The sequence below is a fragment of the Arachis hypogaea genome, chromosome 17, assembly GCF_003086295.3.
Source record: "Arachis hypogaea cultivar Tifrunner chromosome 17, arahy.Tifrunner.gnm2.J5K5, whole genome shotgun sequence".
Classification (NCBI taxonomy): Eukaryota; Viridiplantae; Streptophyta; class Magnoliopsida; order Fabales; family Fabaceae; genus Arachis; species Arachis hypogaea.
The window spans coordinates 16,898,002-16,915,057 of NC_092052.1; the positions used below are offsets into that span (position 1 = coordinate 16,898,002).

At 33.4% G+C, this 17,056-nt stretch overlaps 2 protein-coding genes across 2 annotated transcripts; one reads left to right on the top strand and one right to left on the bottom strand.

The window, feature by feature from the left end:
- Nucleotides 1-7,039: 7,039 nt before the first annotated feature.
- On the top strand, nt 7,040-12,519 carry LOC112767335 (glutamate decarboxylase 4). Its single transcript, XM_025813202.3, has 6 exons — nt 7,040-7,455; nt 7,536-7,740; nt 10,426-10,841; nt 10,983-11,236; nt 11,330-11,382; nt 11,809-12,519. The coding sequence occupies exons 1-6, from the start codon at nt 7,370-7,372 to the stop codon at nt 12,301-12,303; spliced, it is 1,509 nt and encodes a 502-aa protein (XP_025668987.1). The 5' UTR covers nt 7,040-7,369; the 3' UTR covers nt 12,304-12,519.
- Nucleotides 12,520-13,124: 605 nt separating this feature from the next.
- LOC112767334 (L-type lectin-domain containing receptor kinase VIII.1) lies at nt 13,125-16,009 on the bottom strand. The gene has a single exon (XM_025813201.3). The coding sequence runs from the start codon at nt 15,774-15,776 to the stop codon at nt 13,680-13,682; it is 2,097 nt and encodes a 698-aa protein (XP_025668986.1). The 5' UTR covers nt 15,777-16,009; the 3' UTR covers nt 13,125-13,679.
- Between the last annotated feature and the right edge of the window lie 1,047 nt (nt 16,010-17,056).

The following is a 17,056-nucleotide window of genomic DNA, read 5'->3' on the forward strand; positions in this document are numbered from 1 at the left end:
ATTATTGTAAAAATAAAATATTGATTACAACAGTTATATATATATATAAAATTGAGCACATTATTACTGACATTTCTAAAACCATACATCTAACAAATTAATTGTCACTCTATAGACTCCTATCACAACTAATACACGGTCACTTTTGATAGCCAACATGTAGTTAGACTTATTGAAATTTTATGTCCTACATACAAACACAATTATATTAGGAGTAAATTATCATTCGAAAGCAATGCATTACATATATGGCTTAAATAGTGCCAAATAAACAAGACCTCCGACCTTACCTAATGTCCTAGATTAATGAATACAAGAGGATTGAGAAATAATCCTCTAATATTGAAAGTTTTTACTTTTCTCTTCGACGTGATCTGGTTAGGAAACAAAAATATTCAGCAAGAATTCCAAATAAATAAAAAACAACAAAAATAAGATGTCTCCAGTCTCCTTCTCCTCCTATGATTGGCTGAAACTTGAAAGCACATACGTGGTTTATGCGCAGCATGTAAATTTTGGGTGGGGCCCATAGTTTACAACATTAATGTCATAACTCTGACTAATGAATTACAATTTAAAAGGTTTTTGCATCGATGTATGTTAGAACAAGGGCAAAGAAATAGAAAGAACAAATTGATTCATCAGGAACAGTATTTTATTGTGGGGCAATTTAGAATTTAATAGAATTAAATTTGTCTTTATTTTTTTATTGAAATTTTTTAGAATTGAATATTACGTTTTTTATTAGATAATAATTTATCATAAAAAATATTTATCTTTTTTGTTAAATATAAATTTTATATTTTTTTATAATTTATAAGTACCATTTCACTATTCATAATTTTTTTTAAAAAAAAAAAAAAAAACCCTGTATTCCTTCTCATAAAATACAAGTTCATTCGTATTTAATTTGCTAATAACTATAATGGGAATGGAATTTATGCTTTTTCTCGCAAATCTTTTTCTGGAATCGTATGCAATAGTTTTAATTTGGATGTAAAAAATTATGCTTTGCCGATCGACTTTGCACTTAAAACTAAGATATGATAGTTGTTGTTGACTTTGACATTTTCTCTTGGGTACTTATGCTTGTTTTCTTTTTTTTTTTTTTCATGTAATTACTTGTTTATTCTTTTAATGTAAGGCACATACACCTAACACTTGTTTATGTAAAATCTAAAATCAATTTCTTAATAACTACCGTATAATGTAGTAGTTAGATGAATCATTTATTCATTTTAAAATAGTAATAGTAATAGACAACCAAAAAAAAAATTAGTAATAGTAATAATAGTCATATGAATAAAAGAATCTCTCAATATAAAATTAAAAGGTTTACGTGCCTTTTGCAGCATCTTTGCTCATCAAAGAGTTTATTGGTCATAAGAATATATATACACGTCATTTGACATATTTCATATTTTAATATATAATTTATGTATAATTTAATTAGTAACGGTATTTTGTATATGCATAATATAATTGATTTGTCATATATTATTGATAATATACAATTTTTTATATTTAATTATATATTTATATTTGTATAATTTATAAATTATTAATCAGTAATTAAATTGAGTGTTTTTTAATATATAACTATGTGCAGTCACAAAAAAAATATATATAACTATGTGAAGTTATTTTTATTAGTAGTTGATCCTATATCTCTGATATAATTTTATAACATCAATGATTGATCTTCATTTTTATATAGAATAATTATTTAAATCAGTTTTTAGTAATTTTAAAAGTAGATATTTTAGTTTTAAAAAAAAATTAATACACAGATTAATATTTAAGATTTTACTTTAGTAGATAAATTAGTCTTTAGTTTATTTTTTGATAAAGTAATTACTTAAATTAGTCTTCAAAATTTTTAAAAATAGATATTTTAGTTTTTAAACAAAATTAATATACAGATAAATCCCTAATATTTTTTTACATAACAGTTTCTCGTCTATTTTATTTTTACTATTTGTCAACCTTTATTATTATTAACTTAGCTCTGTGTATGTGAACGATGTCATCACTAGTATATTAATACACTCTTTTCGTTAGAAACGAGTAAGGTGAGTAATAATGTTTTGAAATCCAAATTAAAATATTTTTTTAATACAAATATGTTTTTCAAAATAGAACATCTTTTGATTATATTAAATACAAAAATATCAAATAGTTTAAACCTTACATTTCTTGTAGAATAATCTCTAATAATTTTATTAAACATTATTATTATTATTATTATTATTATTATTATTATTATTATTATTAAATACTTTTTATATTATAAATACATACATACAAATCTAATAAATTAATTTATTATTACTTTTATCTAAAAAATATAAAAAATTATGATATAGCATCATTGTGTAATTAATAATAATAAATAATAATTTTATTTACTTTTTTTTTATAGAAGACTGTTATATCTGACGAAGAAAAATATTAAAAATTGATGTTTACTAATTTTTTTTGGTGACTAACATATTTGTTTTTAAAATTTTTGAAAATTGACCTGGTTAATTATTCTGTCAAAAAATAAACTGAAAATTGATTTATCTGTTCGAGTAAAACTTTGAAAATATTTTTGTGTATTAATTCTTTTTAAAAATTTAAAATATTCATTTTTAAAATTTTTTAGGACTGATTTAAATAATTATTTTTTTATATATCTACAGTAATATATAATTAGGTGGATGTAATTTGATGACACATTTATTAAACCACTCTTCCACCTTAGCCCATGACAACAATAAAGACGTCTCACAGCCCACAAATTCAGCCCAACAGAATACACAAATTAAATTATAATTTAGTCTTTATCTTGTCTTATAGTTATCTTTATCTTTATCTATATCTTATCTTTATCTAATTTTATCTTTCATAGGCTAATACTCTATATATACTTAGTTTTACCTTCATAGTTTACAATTCATTCAATAAACAATCAATAAAATTTCTTCATCTTTTTCTTTCACAATTCTTTTATTTTCCTATTCTTTCACAATTTTATTATGGTATCAGAGCTCCTCTTGAGCTCTGCTGACATCCATGAATCAAGGAGAAAGGGCACACCAGCAACTTCATTCGGAGTCTCTTTTGAACCTTTCGTCAGCCCAACACTTTTCTTTCATGGCACTTCCTTTCAATGAAGAAGCTCGTCCTTCAAACCAACTTGAACTTCTGCCAAGTCCAACTACTCATTATCTTTGTTCTTTCAATACCTTTTCTACTGTTAACAATTCTTCAAATCGAGATTCATTCTTGAATACTTAGATCATTGATTCTGGTGCCACAGATCACATTACATCAAATTTGTCTTGGTTTATTTCTAACACACAAATTTCTCCTATTATTGTTCATTTACCAAATGGTTCTCGAACTACTGTTTCTTATAAAGGCATCGTTCAATTTTCACCATCCTTGGTTCTTCATGATGTTCTTTATTTACCTCATTTCAACTTTAATATTATTTCTGTTTCAAAAATTACTTCAGCACTCATATGTGAACTCACTTTTTTATCTTCTTCTTGCACTCTACAGAGTAACAATTTGGGGACAATTGATTTGGCCAGAATGAGAGAGGGATTATATGTCTTTGAACCCAATTTCGGTAAAAATTCATCCACTACACACTCCATAAATTCCATCCAATCTCCACCCATTACACCTTCCAATATATGGCATTTTCGTTTAGGACACCTTTCTGGGCAAAGACTTAATCATTTACATAAACAATTTCCTTTTATCTTTATGCATCATGACGAGGCTTGTGACATTTGTCATCTTTCTAAACAAAAGAAACTTTCTTTTTCTCAAAGTTTTAACAAAGCCAATGCAAGTTTTGATTTATTACACTTTGATATTTGGGGTCCGTTTCGACAAAATTCTATTCATAATCATAAATATTTTTTTACTATTGTTGATGATTTTAGCCGCTTTACATGGGTTACTTTATTAAAATCAAAAGGAGAAGCACAGAATCAAATAAAAAATTTTATTACTTTAATTGAAACACAATTCAACTCCAAAGTCAAAACTATTCGTTCTGATAATGGACCAGAATTTATTTTACTTGATTTTTATGCTTCAAAGGGCATTATTCATCAACGTAGTTGTGTTGAAACTCCTCAACAAAATAGAAAGGTAGAACGCAAGCATCAACATATTTTGAATATAGCTCGTGCTCTTATGTTTCAATCTAATTTACCATCATCTTTTTGGTCTTATGCTGTTAGACATGCTGTTTATTTACTTAATAGAGTTCCATCATCCGTAATTAATTTTAAAACACCATTTGAGATTTTATTCAATCTTCCACCAAATTATCATGACATTAAAGTTTTTGGATGCTTATGTTTTGTTTCTACCCAAATGGCAAATAGATCAAAATTTGATCCAAGAGCCAAAAAGGCTGTATTTATTGGCTTTCAATCTGGTTTTAAAGGGTATATTGTTTATGTTTTAGAAGATAAAAGAATTGAGATTTCTAGAAACGTAATTTTTTATGAAAAGATCTTGCCCTTAGTCACAAAAAATGTCCAATTCCAGACACTTAGCCCAACATTGCCAAACACACCTTCTCAAAAACAAGATTCAGTTAGTCTTCCAGTTGAACCCTCACCTATACCCATTGACCCAACTCCACCTAGTTCTTTATTTTCTCCAACAACCTCTCCTTCTTCCTCACTATCGTTTCCTAACCAAGTTGAACCCATGACCACCGAATCCCTTTCAACACTAGACACCAGCCCACCATCACCTTCTCATCCACCGTCACCTTCTTCACCACCTGAGCAACCCCATCCTCGTCATTCCGACCGGCCTCACCGACCTCCAGCATATCTCTCTGATTACTTGTGTAATTCCTCTCTCATCTCTACAAATCAATCTCTCTCAAAGTGCAAGTATCCTTTATCTTCAGTCATGTCTTTTTCTTCTCTTTCATCTTCACATAAAAAGTTTCTTTTATCTCTACATTCTGACGTTGAGCCAAAGTCTTTTAAGGACGCCAATCAACACTCTAGTTGGCGTAGTGCTATGAAAGATGAGTTGGATGCTCTTGAGCTGAACAAAACTTGGCGTCTTGTTGATTGCCCTGCAGGGGTTAAGCCGGTTGGCTGTAAATGGGTCTATCGCATCAAACGCAAGCCTGATGGTTCAGTTGATCGATATAAAGCACGCCTTGTGGCTAAAAGGTTCACTCAAACTGAAGGTGTTGATTTCTTGAAAACTTTCTCCCCTGTTGTCAAGCCTGCCACTATCAGATTAGTTTTGGCATTGGCCTCTATGAAGCATTGGCCTATACATCAGTTGGATGTCAATAATGCTTTCTTACATGGGGATCTTTCTGAAGATGTTTATATGACTCTGCCACCCAGATTTATATCTCCTCAACCGAATCAATGCTGTAAGCTACTAAAGTCACTGTATGGTTTACGACAATCTAGTCGTATGTGGTATGACAAACTTTCTCATCTTTTGCTATCTCATGGATATCAGCAGACCTCATCTGATTATAGTTTATTTGTCAAATTCATTGGTGATCAAATTTCTATCCTTTTAGTCTATGTTGACAACATTGTTCTCACTGGTAATTCTATTTCTGAACTTGCTGCCGTTAAGTCTATTTTACATCAACACTTCCGAATTAAAGACTTGGACCCATTAAAATATTTTTTGGGTATTGAAGTTGCTCAATCAGAGAATGGAATTTGCTTATCTCAGAGAAAATATTGCCTTGATCTTTTGGAGGATTCTGGTTTATTAGGTGCTAAACCTGCCTCTGTTCCAATGGATAGTACCACAAGACTATATCAAGACCAAAGTCCCTTGCTATCCGACCCTTTTGTATATCGTCGTTTGGTTGGCCGTCTTATCTATCTCACCACTACTCGACCGGACATCATGTATGCCACTCAACAATTAAGTCAATTCATGGCATCTCCTACTGAATCTCATCTTCAAGCTGCCAAGCATGTGTTACGATATCTGAAAACTAGTCCCGGCAAAGGACTTTTCTTTCCAAGGGAATCAGAAATTCAGCTTCTCGGCTTCAGTGACTCTGATTGGGCCGGATGTCCTGACACTCGGCGATCTTTAACAGGTTATTGTTTCTTCTTAGACAGTTCTTTAGTCTCTTGGAAGACCAAAAAACAAACCACCGTTGCCCGCTCTTCCACGGAAGCAGAATATCGTGCACTTGCCAACACAACTTGTGAACTTCAATGGATACTAAATGTGTTACAATTTTTACGCATCTCTCCTATTCGCCCACCAGTTTTATATTGTGATAATCAGAGTGCTCTTCATATTGCTGCTAACCCGGTTTTTCATGAACGGACCAAACATTTAGAGGTTGATTGTCACTTGGTTCGACAAAAAGCTCAAGCTGGAGTGATGAAACTTCTCCCAATTCCCTCTTCTGGGCAACTAGCTGACATCTTCACCAAGCCTTTGTCTCCTCAACCCTTCCATCTTAATCTGAATAAGCTTAGTGTTCTTGACATCTTTCATCCTCCAGCTTTCGGGGGCGTATTAAACCACTCTTCCACCTTAGCCCATGACAACAATAAAGACGTCTCACAGCCCACAAATTCAGCCCAACAGAATACACAAATTAAATTATAATTTAGTCTTTATCTTATCTTATAGTTATCTTTATCTTTATCTATATCTTATATTTATCTAATTTTATCTTTCATAGGCCAATACTCTATATATACTTAGTTTTACCTTCATAGTTACAATTCATTCAATAAACAATCAATAAAATTTCTTCATCTTTTTCTTTCACAATTCTTTTATTTTCCTATTCTTTCACAATTTTATTAACATTAATTAATTTTTTTTACTAAGAGGTTTAAAGTTGAATCTTACTACTTTTTAAACATGTAAAACATCCCATGACAAGCGGTGTTCCAAGGTAAATACTAAATACCATGAAAAAAAATTAATAATTAATATACGGCATGTGAAAACAAAACAGTAACATATTTTATTTGAGATATGTTAGAAAGTTGAAACCTCAATCAACGGCAACCATAGAAAAGTGAAATGTCAGTTTTTAATTTTCTTTTAGAAGAAGTGAAAACTCAAAACCGTGTTTGGTTTCTGGAATAATGAGAACGCGTAGTAGCATTTTAATTTTCTTTGGCTATCGGAGCATGAATTCTTATTGCAATGAATCCCATTAAATTCCTTCCATACACATGGCTTCACTACCATGCATCCATCACCACTCCTATTTAAACTCTTCTCTCTCATCTCATTCCCAAATTCATCACATTTCTCTCTTCACTTAATCAAATCAAATTCAAGACAAACACGCCCTTAGATCTCTCTCTCTTTATCTCTCTCTATCATGGTTCTTTCGGAAACCGCTACCGGCACCGATGTCTCAGTCCACTCTACCTTCGCCTCGCGCTACGTCCGCGCCTCCCTTCCCAGGTAGGTCGCTTTAGAATATAAAATACATATTAAAAATATATAAAATAATACATATATTAAATATGCACAAATATATACAGGTTTAGGATGCCGGAAAATTCCATACCAAAGGAAGCAGCGTATCAGATAATAAACGACGAGCTGATGCTGGACGGAAACCCAAGACTAAATCTGGCGTCGTTTGTAACGACATGGATGGAGCCTGAATGCGACAAACTCATCATGGCTGCCATTAACAAGAACTATGTTGATATGGACGAATACCCTGTCACCACTGAGCTCCAGGTACCACTTCTATTATTATTTCATGAAAATCTCATATGGTATTAGGTAAATGCATGTGTCACGGGTGAATATAATTCTCCATAGTTTAATTATTACAGTGTCACCGTCCTTCACTCCTTTACTAATATTCAAATGTGCTAACGTCGGGATTGTTGTATTACTGGGTTCTTTCTGGTTTTTTTTGTCAAAATGCCCAAAGTCTATAAACCTAACACTAGGAATTATTTTGCTTGCACATTAGACACTTGATATTTAAATAAATGACGTAAAGTATAAGTTGAACAATAAAATAAAATATTTTACAAACAAAGACTACAATTTGTTTATTCTTTCAAAAATCATACATCCACTGACTCTTAATTTTAGTTATTTAAAGCTATATATATTACTCTAAAGTTTTTCGCTTTAGTAATATTATCCAAAATAGTTGTAAATAGTTTTAATTTCTATCCTTTCTTATTTTGTTAAACCTTTTTTTTTTTAATTTGTCATTTCTCCCTCTCTCCATATCTCCCTTTCTCTTGGTAACTCTCCATCCTCTCCCCACTATCTTCTTTACGGAAAAAAAAAATACGGTATGGGGAGATACGTTGAAAAACGAGACTGTAGTCTAAACTTTTGTGAGCAGTCACCGATAATTCGATATCAACTCTCAAGAACTACAGCTGTAGAGCACATGTAATTTATCAATCCAAGTACATGATAGTTATCACGTCCAAAAAAAAAAAAAAACACGTACATGATAGTTAACAAAACAGGAGTATTTTCATTTGTTTTTTTTTTTTTTGAATTTTGCTAAGTATAATATTAAAATTACAAAAAAATTTATATATTTTTTATTCATTATGCTAGGTGTACATCAAAATACATACTAAAAATTAGTTAAATTACACAGTTATTTATACATAAATATATAATAGTTAATTTTGATGTGCAAATAACCCCAAACACTTATTTAGACCGACTAATAAACTAACCAGACCAACCAAACTTGGTTACATTTAATATCTTAAAAAGTTTCCACTTGCATTGTTAGCTTTATTGTTTTTTAATCATTGAAAATGAAAACATATACTTTTCGTAAATTGTGTTTTTTTGTGTGATATTGAGGCCTTTTATAATATTTATTCCTTTTTTCTTTCTTGGGTCCCGGTCTAAATTATTTGTTGGACTTGTTTAAATTTCTGGACATTTAATTGTGGGCCCATTAGCAAAGATGGGGTGACTTAGTTAGTCATATCAACAAAATCATGTTGGTCAATTTAAGTGATATTGGACACATAGAAATAACAAAAATCCCAATTTAATCCCTAAATGGTTTACCAAAAAAAATCCCTAAACAATATATCGAATAAATTAGTTCATAATAAAAGTATTTGACAAATTATCCTCTGATTTTTAGAATATACACAAATTAGCCCTTAATAAAATAAATAGATGAATTAGTCCATTATCTTTTAGAAAGCTTGGACAATTTAATACCCGAACCATACTATTTTTTAGAAAAATTAGGAACTAATTTTACTACTTTTCAAATATATTAGGGACTATTTTGTCCGTTTATTTTATCAAGGACTAATTTTTCTAATATTTTAAAAATTATGAACTAATTTATCAAATTTTTTATTAAAAACTACTTTGTCCGATACAAAAATTATTAGAATCAAAATTTTGGATATTATTCCAAAAAACATTTTCAAAAGAAAAAAAAAACAAACACTTTCTATTAAAAAAAATTGAAAAATTCTAGAAGTCAGCACTTTTATTAAAATCTAGACAGCATTTAAAATTATTTCATTAGATATAATCTTAAACCATTAAAAATATTAATAATGATTAATTAGTCGCTACAAATCACAAAATCTGCCGCTACTAGCACTCCTAAAAAAAAAGCGCAGTGATAAATCCCTTTCTTGACTTTGTTCCTTGTTCCTACCCTCTCCTCTAAGTCTATAGTGAGTTTCCTAAAGTCTAGTGATTCATTGGGGGGCATTTTTCCATGTTGATGATGAGGCTCTGGATTCATAAACAGAATTGTGTCATCAATTGATTGGAGAAACTTTCTCTTTATATAGTGAAGGTCATCTTCTTTCTCTTTCAATACAAACATATATGGGTTGTTGGTGAGAATAGGATTGATAATAATATATGTGGGACAGTTTCCCTTTTATCTTTTCTTCATCAATATCAGTGCTTTTTAATTCCTTTGTTTGTATGTTTTCTGTGGACAACATTTCTATCAGTTGGTCAAATCAAATGCATCATGCATGTACAAAATTATGTAGTATTTTGGATAAATCTACAGTAGTTTGGAATATTGCCCATTAGCATCACTAGTATAATTTAGATGATTCGATAGAAGGACTATTATCTTCTAAATTACTCTTAATGTTATAACAATGTTTGATATGTAACATTCAGCTCAAAAAATTTAAGTTACCAACGTGTTATAAGTTATAACCAAACATCTTAATAGTCAAGTAATTAACGTTGTTTGAAGGCCAACGAGCTATAGCTCAAATTACAGTCTCTCCATATCTCACCTAGAGGTCACGTTATTTGAATACTCATATGTAGATATCTTTATGAGAATCGTTAGATGATTTGATATATTTAACTAAACCGGTTAAGATAATACATGCAACGTTTTAGTTATGATCTTAACATGAATACATGTTATTGCAGAACCGATGTGTGAACATGATAGCACATCTATTCAATGCGCCACTCGAAGACGGAGAGCCGGCAGTTGGCGTCGGCACAGTTGGGTCGTCGGAGGCCATAATGTTGGCCGGGTTGGCCTTCAAACGGAAGTGGCAGAACAGAAGGAAGGAACAGGGATTGCCTTTTGACAAGCCCAACATTGTGACTGGTGCCAATGTGCAGGTTTGTTGGGAGAAATTCGCCAGGTACTTCGAGGTGGAACTCAAAGAGGTGAAGCTTCGCGATGATTACTATGTAATGGACCCTGAGTTGGCCGTGGAAATGGTTGATGAGAACACCATTTGTGTGGCTGCAATCCTTGGTTCCACTCTCAATGGAGAGTTTGAAGATGTCAAGCGCCTTAACGACCTCCTTGAGCAAAAGAATAAGGAAACAGGGTACGTACATATAAACATCCTTGTGCTAATAATCAATTAGTTTGTCGGAAATATTTGGTAACCAAAGAAAATCAGCAAAAAAACAGTCAGAACTTGCCTTATTTAGCATTCATTAATTGTCGCGTTATAAATGTGTGTTAGATGGGAAACTCCAATTCACGTGGATGCAGCAAGTGGAGGATTCATAGCGCCATTTCTATATCCAGATCTTGTGTGGGACTTTAGGTTACCATTAGTGAAGAGCATTAATGTTAGTGGCCACAAGTATGGTCTTGTCTATGCTGGCATTGGTTGGTCCATTTGGAGAAGCAAAGAAGACCTTCCTGAGGAACTCATCTTCCATATTAACTATCTTGGTGCTGATCAACCCACTTTTACTCTCAACTTCTCCAAGGGTATATCTAACAACTTCATTCCAACACCATACTCTAATTCTACTATTTATTACTTTCCCTATTATTCATTAAATGTGGTATTTATTGATCCAGGTTCTAGCCAAGTTATTGCTCAGTATTACCAACTAATTCGTTTGGGTTATGAGGTATTCCACTAATCCTTCAAATTCAACTTGATTTTAAACTAAGAAAATAAGGGTGTATTCACCTCTCAATTGTCCATTACCCTTCTTTCTTCAGAAACAAGTTACACTTTGGTTTTACTATATAAAGGACTACTAATTAATAATGATTTAAATGTTTTATCACATAACATTAGCTAGATACCATTTAATTTTACATCTCTTTTCATTTTGTGAATGTTAATAAGACAACTAATAGTGTATAATAGAATCTTTCACAAGACTATTGAAATATTTAATTATTGATAGATGCAATAGTTGTCTATAATTTCATGAGATTGATTTGCTAAAGAGAATTCTTATACATCCAACAACATTTCCATACATGATTCTCCAAAAAATTTTGTCCAAATAAAGTTACTAAATGCTTTGTCTTGATTGTATTTTCAGGGATATAAGAATGTCATGGAAAATTGTAGAGATAACATGCTAGTACTTAAAGAGGGACTCGAGAAAACAGACCGTTTTAAAATTGTATCAAAAGATAACGGCGTGCCGTTGGTGGCCTTCACACTCAAGGACAGTAGCCACTTCAACGAGTTCCAAGTCTCGGACTTCTTGCGTCGCTTTGGTTGGATAGTGCCGGCATACACCATGCCTCCAGACGCGCAGCATGTTACCGTGCTGCGTGTTGTCATAAGGGAGGACTTCTCGCGCACCCTCGCGGAGCGCCTTGTCCTCGATGTCCAGAAAGTGTTGCATGAGCTGGAATTGCTTCCTGCAAGGGTAGTGTCCAACACCACCGTGACACCCAATGGAGAAGTTGTGGACAATAATGTGAAAGTCAAGAAGAGTGAATTGGAAACACAAAGGGAAATCACTATGGTTTGGAAGAAATTTGTGATGGAGAGGAAGATGAATGAGAAGATGAATGGTGTTTGTTAGAGCTAGCTAGCTTTATTTAGATAATTGTGATTTATGATGGAAGATTGATTAAGTCTATGCAATATTTTTGTTAAACTCGTACAAATTAGAGAGATGTATGTTTTAAGCGAGAAAAGAAGTTCTTTTACTGTTGAAGGAAACTTCTCCTCCATGTGTGTTTAAAATGTATCAACCATTATTTTAGATCATACAAAAATTTCTCCAAGATTACATAGATGATAATATCTTATCTGTTAACAATATAAAATATCAAAATTAATCTCATGTTTTAAACACTTCAAAAGTTAGTTGGAGGCAGGATTTATGTTATTTTATGAGGTGTAAGTTGTTGCTATTGTCTTCCCAAATCTGGTTAGTTTATGAGTCCTTGTTTCCATGTTCTCATTAGTTATTCTATTTGATGTCCATCTCATTCAATTGAGAATCTAGATTATAGATTTTCTTATCTTCCCTCTGCTTCTTAGTTCTTGCTATTGATCAGATAATGTTGTAGTACACTAGTACAATAATGAAATACTGTGCTGAGCGCTTCCATAATCCATACATCAAGAAAATTATAGAACTGAAAAGTAAAAACATACATATGATTAGGACCAACATTCATTTAATGTCCTTATCACAAAATTCCAAAACAAATTATGAGAATGTGGTGACAAGAGATGAGTATTGGTGTCCTTTTTCTCCAATTTAATATAGAATTTGCCAGCAAGGAAGATACTATATTTCTGGTGAAGAAACCAGTTTCAATAAATGAAATCCACATGAGAAGCTCAGGCATTATTAGCTCAATTAATTCATAAATAATTGAAGAAAGAAGGAAATGGAATGGAACCTATATATGGAGATATTTGAATTAATAGTGAAACGAATACATACATGTATATACACAACAATAGTGAAAAGAAACATTATCTACCAATGTTTTTCATTGGTGCAGATACAAAACTTGGAGGTCAAAGGTGAATGCTTTAGATAAATATTTATCTTTTATTAGTACCATGGTACCTTTAAATCAAGTTTCCCCAAAGAAAACCTTGCTTATCATCCATCAATTACATAACTAATGTAGAGTTTCCATAACCTTCCATAGATCATTAACTTGTAGCAGCATTTCGACACCAACATTCTTGCATTGCCCTTTAGAATGAAATGAATCACTCCAATTAATTTGTGCCCAAAAAAGTTGTACACACACCAGCACTCTGCCATGAACTATGAGTACTAGAGGCACAAATTGCATTACCTTTAACCCACCCCCCCAAAATTCCTTTCCTCAAGGCCTCTTAATTGCATGTTATTAAATCATTTACATACATGAACAAATGAAGAATCTTTCTATTTACACTATTGAGTCAATAATTATAAGATTTTCCAACTCAGACTATATCTATACCACTGAAGCTGTTCTCTGAAGTTGAGGTAGAAATGGTGATTATTCCGTCAATGTCAGATACACTATCTTGCAAGCTCAATAAGAGTTGAGAGTGCGAGGTACTTAAACCTGTATTTGGTTTTGTTGTTGGGACAATAGGAACTTCAGCATCACCAACCAGCATCTGAACCACACTCCTCATCGAAGGCCGAGCCAACGGGTCCGAGTTTGAGCAAGCTAGCCCAACCATCAGCACCCTCCTCATCTCTGCTTCGTCGAATTCGTTCTCGAGTCTCGGATCAGCCGCCATTAGCAACCTCCCTTCCCTATGCAAAGTCCAAACCCATTCTACCAAATTGCTACTAACACCGCCTTTTCCAGCCCCAGTAGCATCTTTCTCTATTGGTCTTCTCCCACTAGCAACCTCAAGGACCACCGCCCCGTAACTAAACACATCAGTCTTCTCAGTAGCTTTGCCAGTAAGGAGATACTCGGGCGCCAGGTACCCCATTGTTCCGGCTGCCACTGTGGCATCCGGAGACTTATCATGCTCAGTTTGCCTTGCCAAACCAAAATCCCCCAACCTGGCATTAAACCCTTCATCCAACATTATGTTACTAGTCTTAATATCCCTATGAATAACCTGATTCTCACACTCTTGATGCAAGTATGCCAATGCGGATGCCACCCCCAACAAAATCTTTCTCCGGTGAGACCAAGGCAGAGGCATCCGGGCCTCGAACAAAGCCTTATCCAAACTCCCATTAGGCATCAAGTCATACACCAACAAAATCTCGCCTTTCTCGTGACACCAACCCTGAAGCCTAACAAGATTCCGGTGCCGAAGGGTTCCAATTATGGACAACTCAGACAAGAACTCATTCTTACCTTGACTACTGTGGCTACACCTCTTCACCGCAACAATTTCTCCATTCTCAGGCATAACACCTTTATACACAGTACCAAAAGCACCATGACCAATGATCCTATTAGCATTGAAACACTTAGTAGCAGCCTTCAACTCCTTATAACTAAACTGCTTAGGCATCTTAATAATCTCAGAACCAAGTGTATCCAATTTCTTAACACGCTTGAATTTCTTAGAATAAACCCAAATCAAAGCACCAGCAAATAAAGCAAGAACAAAAGCACCAGCAGTAACAACACCGGCAACCGCACCCAAATTTTCTTTACACAAACCATTGTGGCAAGAAGACGACTTACTCTCCTTTTGTGCCACTGAAGGCGCAATTGATGGCGGTGGCGACAACGACGACGAAGAACCAGCTGAATTAGCCCCCGGGTTCATCAGAGTAACCGCCGGCGGTGGCGGCGCCGCCGCCCCCGCCGAAGACGACGGAAAGAAAGAGCTAAAGCTCCACCATTCAACACTGTGAATCTCGGTGCTTCCTTGTGTAGAACCAGAAAACCCTACATACATAAAATCGTTGAAGTATCTATCGGCGTCAAGATTCATTGTCAAAATGGGGTCTTTCGGTTTCAGATTCGAGTACGAGACCCACACCGTTAAAACCGTTGTTGATCCATCGAACTCGATCCACGCGTTCACCGTGTCACCGCTTTTGAGATCGACATTGATGAATCCCAAGTCGAAAACCTTCGCCGAAACCATGCTATTTAAGTCCACGCCGACGTGGTTACCGTTAATGTCCTTGAACTCAGCGTCCATTAACGTGTCGAATTCAACGGCGACGAACTTCGTGGCGGCGGCGGCAAGGCCGAGACTTCCGCCGGCGTCGCCGAGGGAGTCGTCGTCCGGCGTGAGGACAAATGCGAGGCCGCCGCCAATTGATGAAGGGTTGAGATTGGTTACAGAAAATGAGAAGAAGGTTCGGAAGCTGGCCGGAGAATGGTTTCCCGGTTGGCGGAATCTGACCGGACGAGAATATAAGGCTCTGCCGGAGCCGGAGTTGGGGACGGGAAGGTCGCGCGTGAGGCTGACGGTTCCGTTGTTCAAGTGAGCGTCGCCGAGGAGCTTGAGAGAACTGAGCGTTAAGGTTCCAAAGTCAAACTCGGTGGAAGCAAGAGTGGGTGTGAAGAACAAAAAGATGAAGAATGTGAAGAAGGAAAGAAGCGACATTGAAGTGTGTTTTGGGGGAAAATGGAAGGGTTTCTGATTTTGATTGAATTCCAATTGGCGAGTGTGTGTGTAGTATGTAGTGTTAGAGTCGAGAGTGTGATTTTTGTTTTGTTGTTTACTGAACGTGAAAGTGTTAGCTTCTTCACGGGTTGAGAGAGAGAGAGAGAGAGAGAGAGAGTAGTTTGGAGAAGGAAACTAAACTAAACTAAACTAAACGGAGGAAGAGAACAAGCGATGGCATGAAGTGGCAGAGAATCCGAAGAGGGACTGAAGATGACAGGTAGGTCGACATGTCGCCACGTGTTCCCTCTCTCTCTCTCTCCCCTCAGCAAAATACTCTCTTTATACGTATGTGTGTTGGTATCATAGTGTGTATGTATATACTAGCATATAGCATATGTAGGAGAGTGATATCACTTCTATAATTCAATGTTTAATTAATATCAGTTAATTTTTTAAAAAATATTTATTTATTTTAAATTTAGAGATTAAATTATAAATTTTTTTATTTTTAGTTTTAAATTATAAATCTAAATTTTCACAAATAATTACTGTTAGCTAGTTAATTAAAAATTAATTCTTTATATTTCTATGTAATTTTTTTTAACAGTTAATTTTGATACATTAATAATATATTAAAATATTTTATATAATTAGTTTTTTGTTACCTATGGTATCTTTCAGCCCGACAAGTCAAGGACTAATCCGTCGCAGATCTAAGCTCAATTTAAGATCTGTCACTGGCCAATAAGTTGTTCCATGCACAAGGCAAGATTTGAATCCTCCCACACTTGTTTAACCGGACAAGTGAACTGTCCATTCGACTAACCCAAGTTGATTTTATATAATTATTTTATTATATCTATTTTTATGATTATTTACGTAATTCATATAAAAGATAATTACTTTTACTGACATAATAATACATAATTTATATATACATATAAAATTGTTTATATTGATATAGATTAAAATTAAATTTTATTTTTAAATTATCTTTCATTTTTACAGTTTTACTTTTTTATAGTGAACAAAAAATTATTGTAAGAGAAGTTTAAAAATAATATATAATAGAAGAGTGACATTATTAATTAAAGACGAACAATATTTCATTATTTTCGTCTTTATAAATTTTAATAAATTAAATTATTTTGATACTAAATGTTTGTCAAATTACTATTTTAATCAATGAAAAGTTTGCATAACCAAAATAACCATGTATGCATGTATCTATATTTATATTTATATAGAGTATATGACCCGTAAAATAATTTATACTT

Bases quoted from the DNA above. Each gene is read 5' to 3' on its own strand.
- LOC112767335 (XM_025813202.3), top strand. From the start codon at position 7,370: ATGGTTCTTTCGGAAACCGCTACCGGCACCGATGTCTCAGTCCACTCT. The intron at 11,237-11,329 runs GTATATCTAACA...TTATTGATCCAG, and splicing joins TACTCTCAACTTCTCCAAGG to GTTCTAGCCAAGTTATTGCT. The intron at 11,383-11,808 runs GTATTCCACTAA...TTGTATTTTCAG, and splicing joins TAATTCGTTTGGGTTATGAG to GGATATAAGAATGTCATGGA.
- LOC112767334 (XM_025813201.3), bottom strand. From the start codon at position 15,776: ATGTCGCTTCTTTCCTTCTTCACATTCTTCATCTTTTTGTTCTTCACA.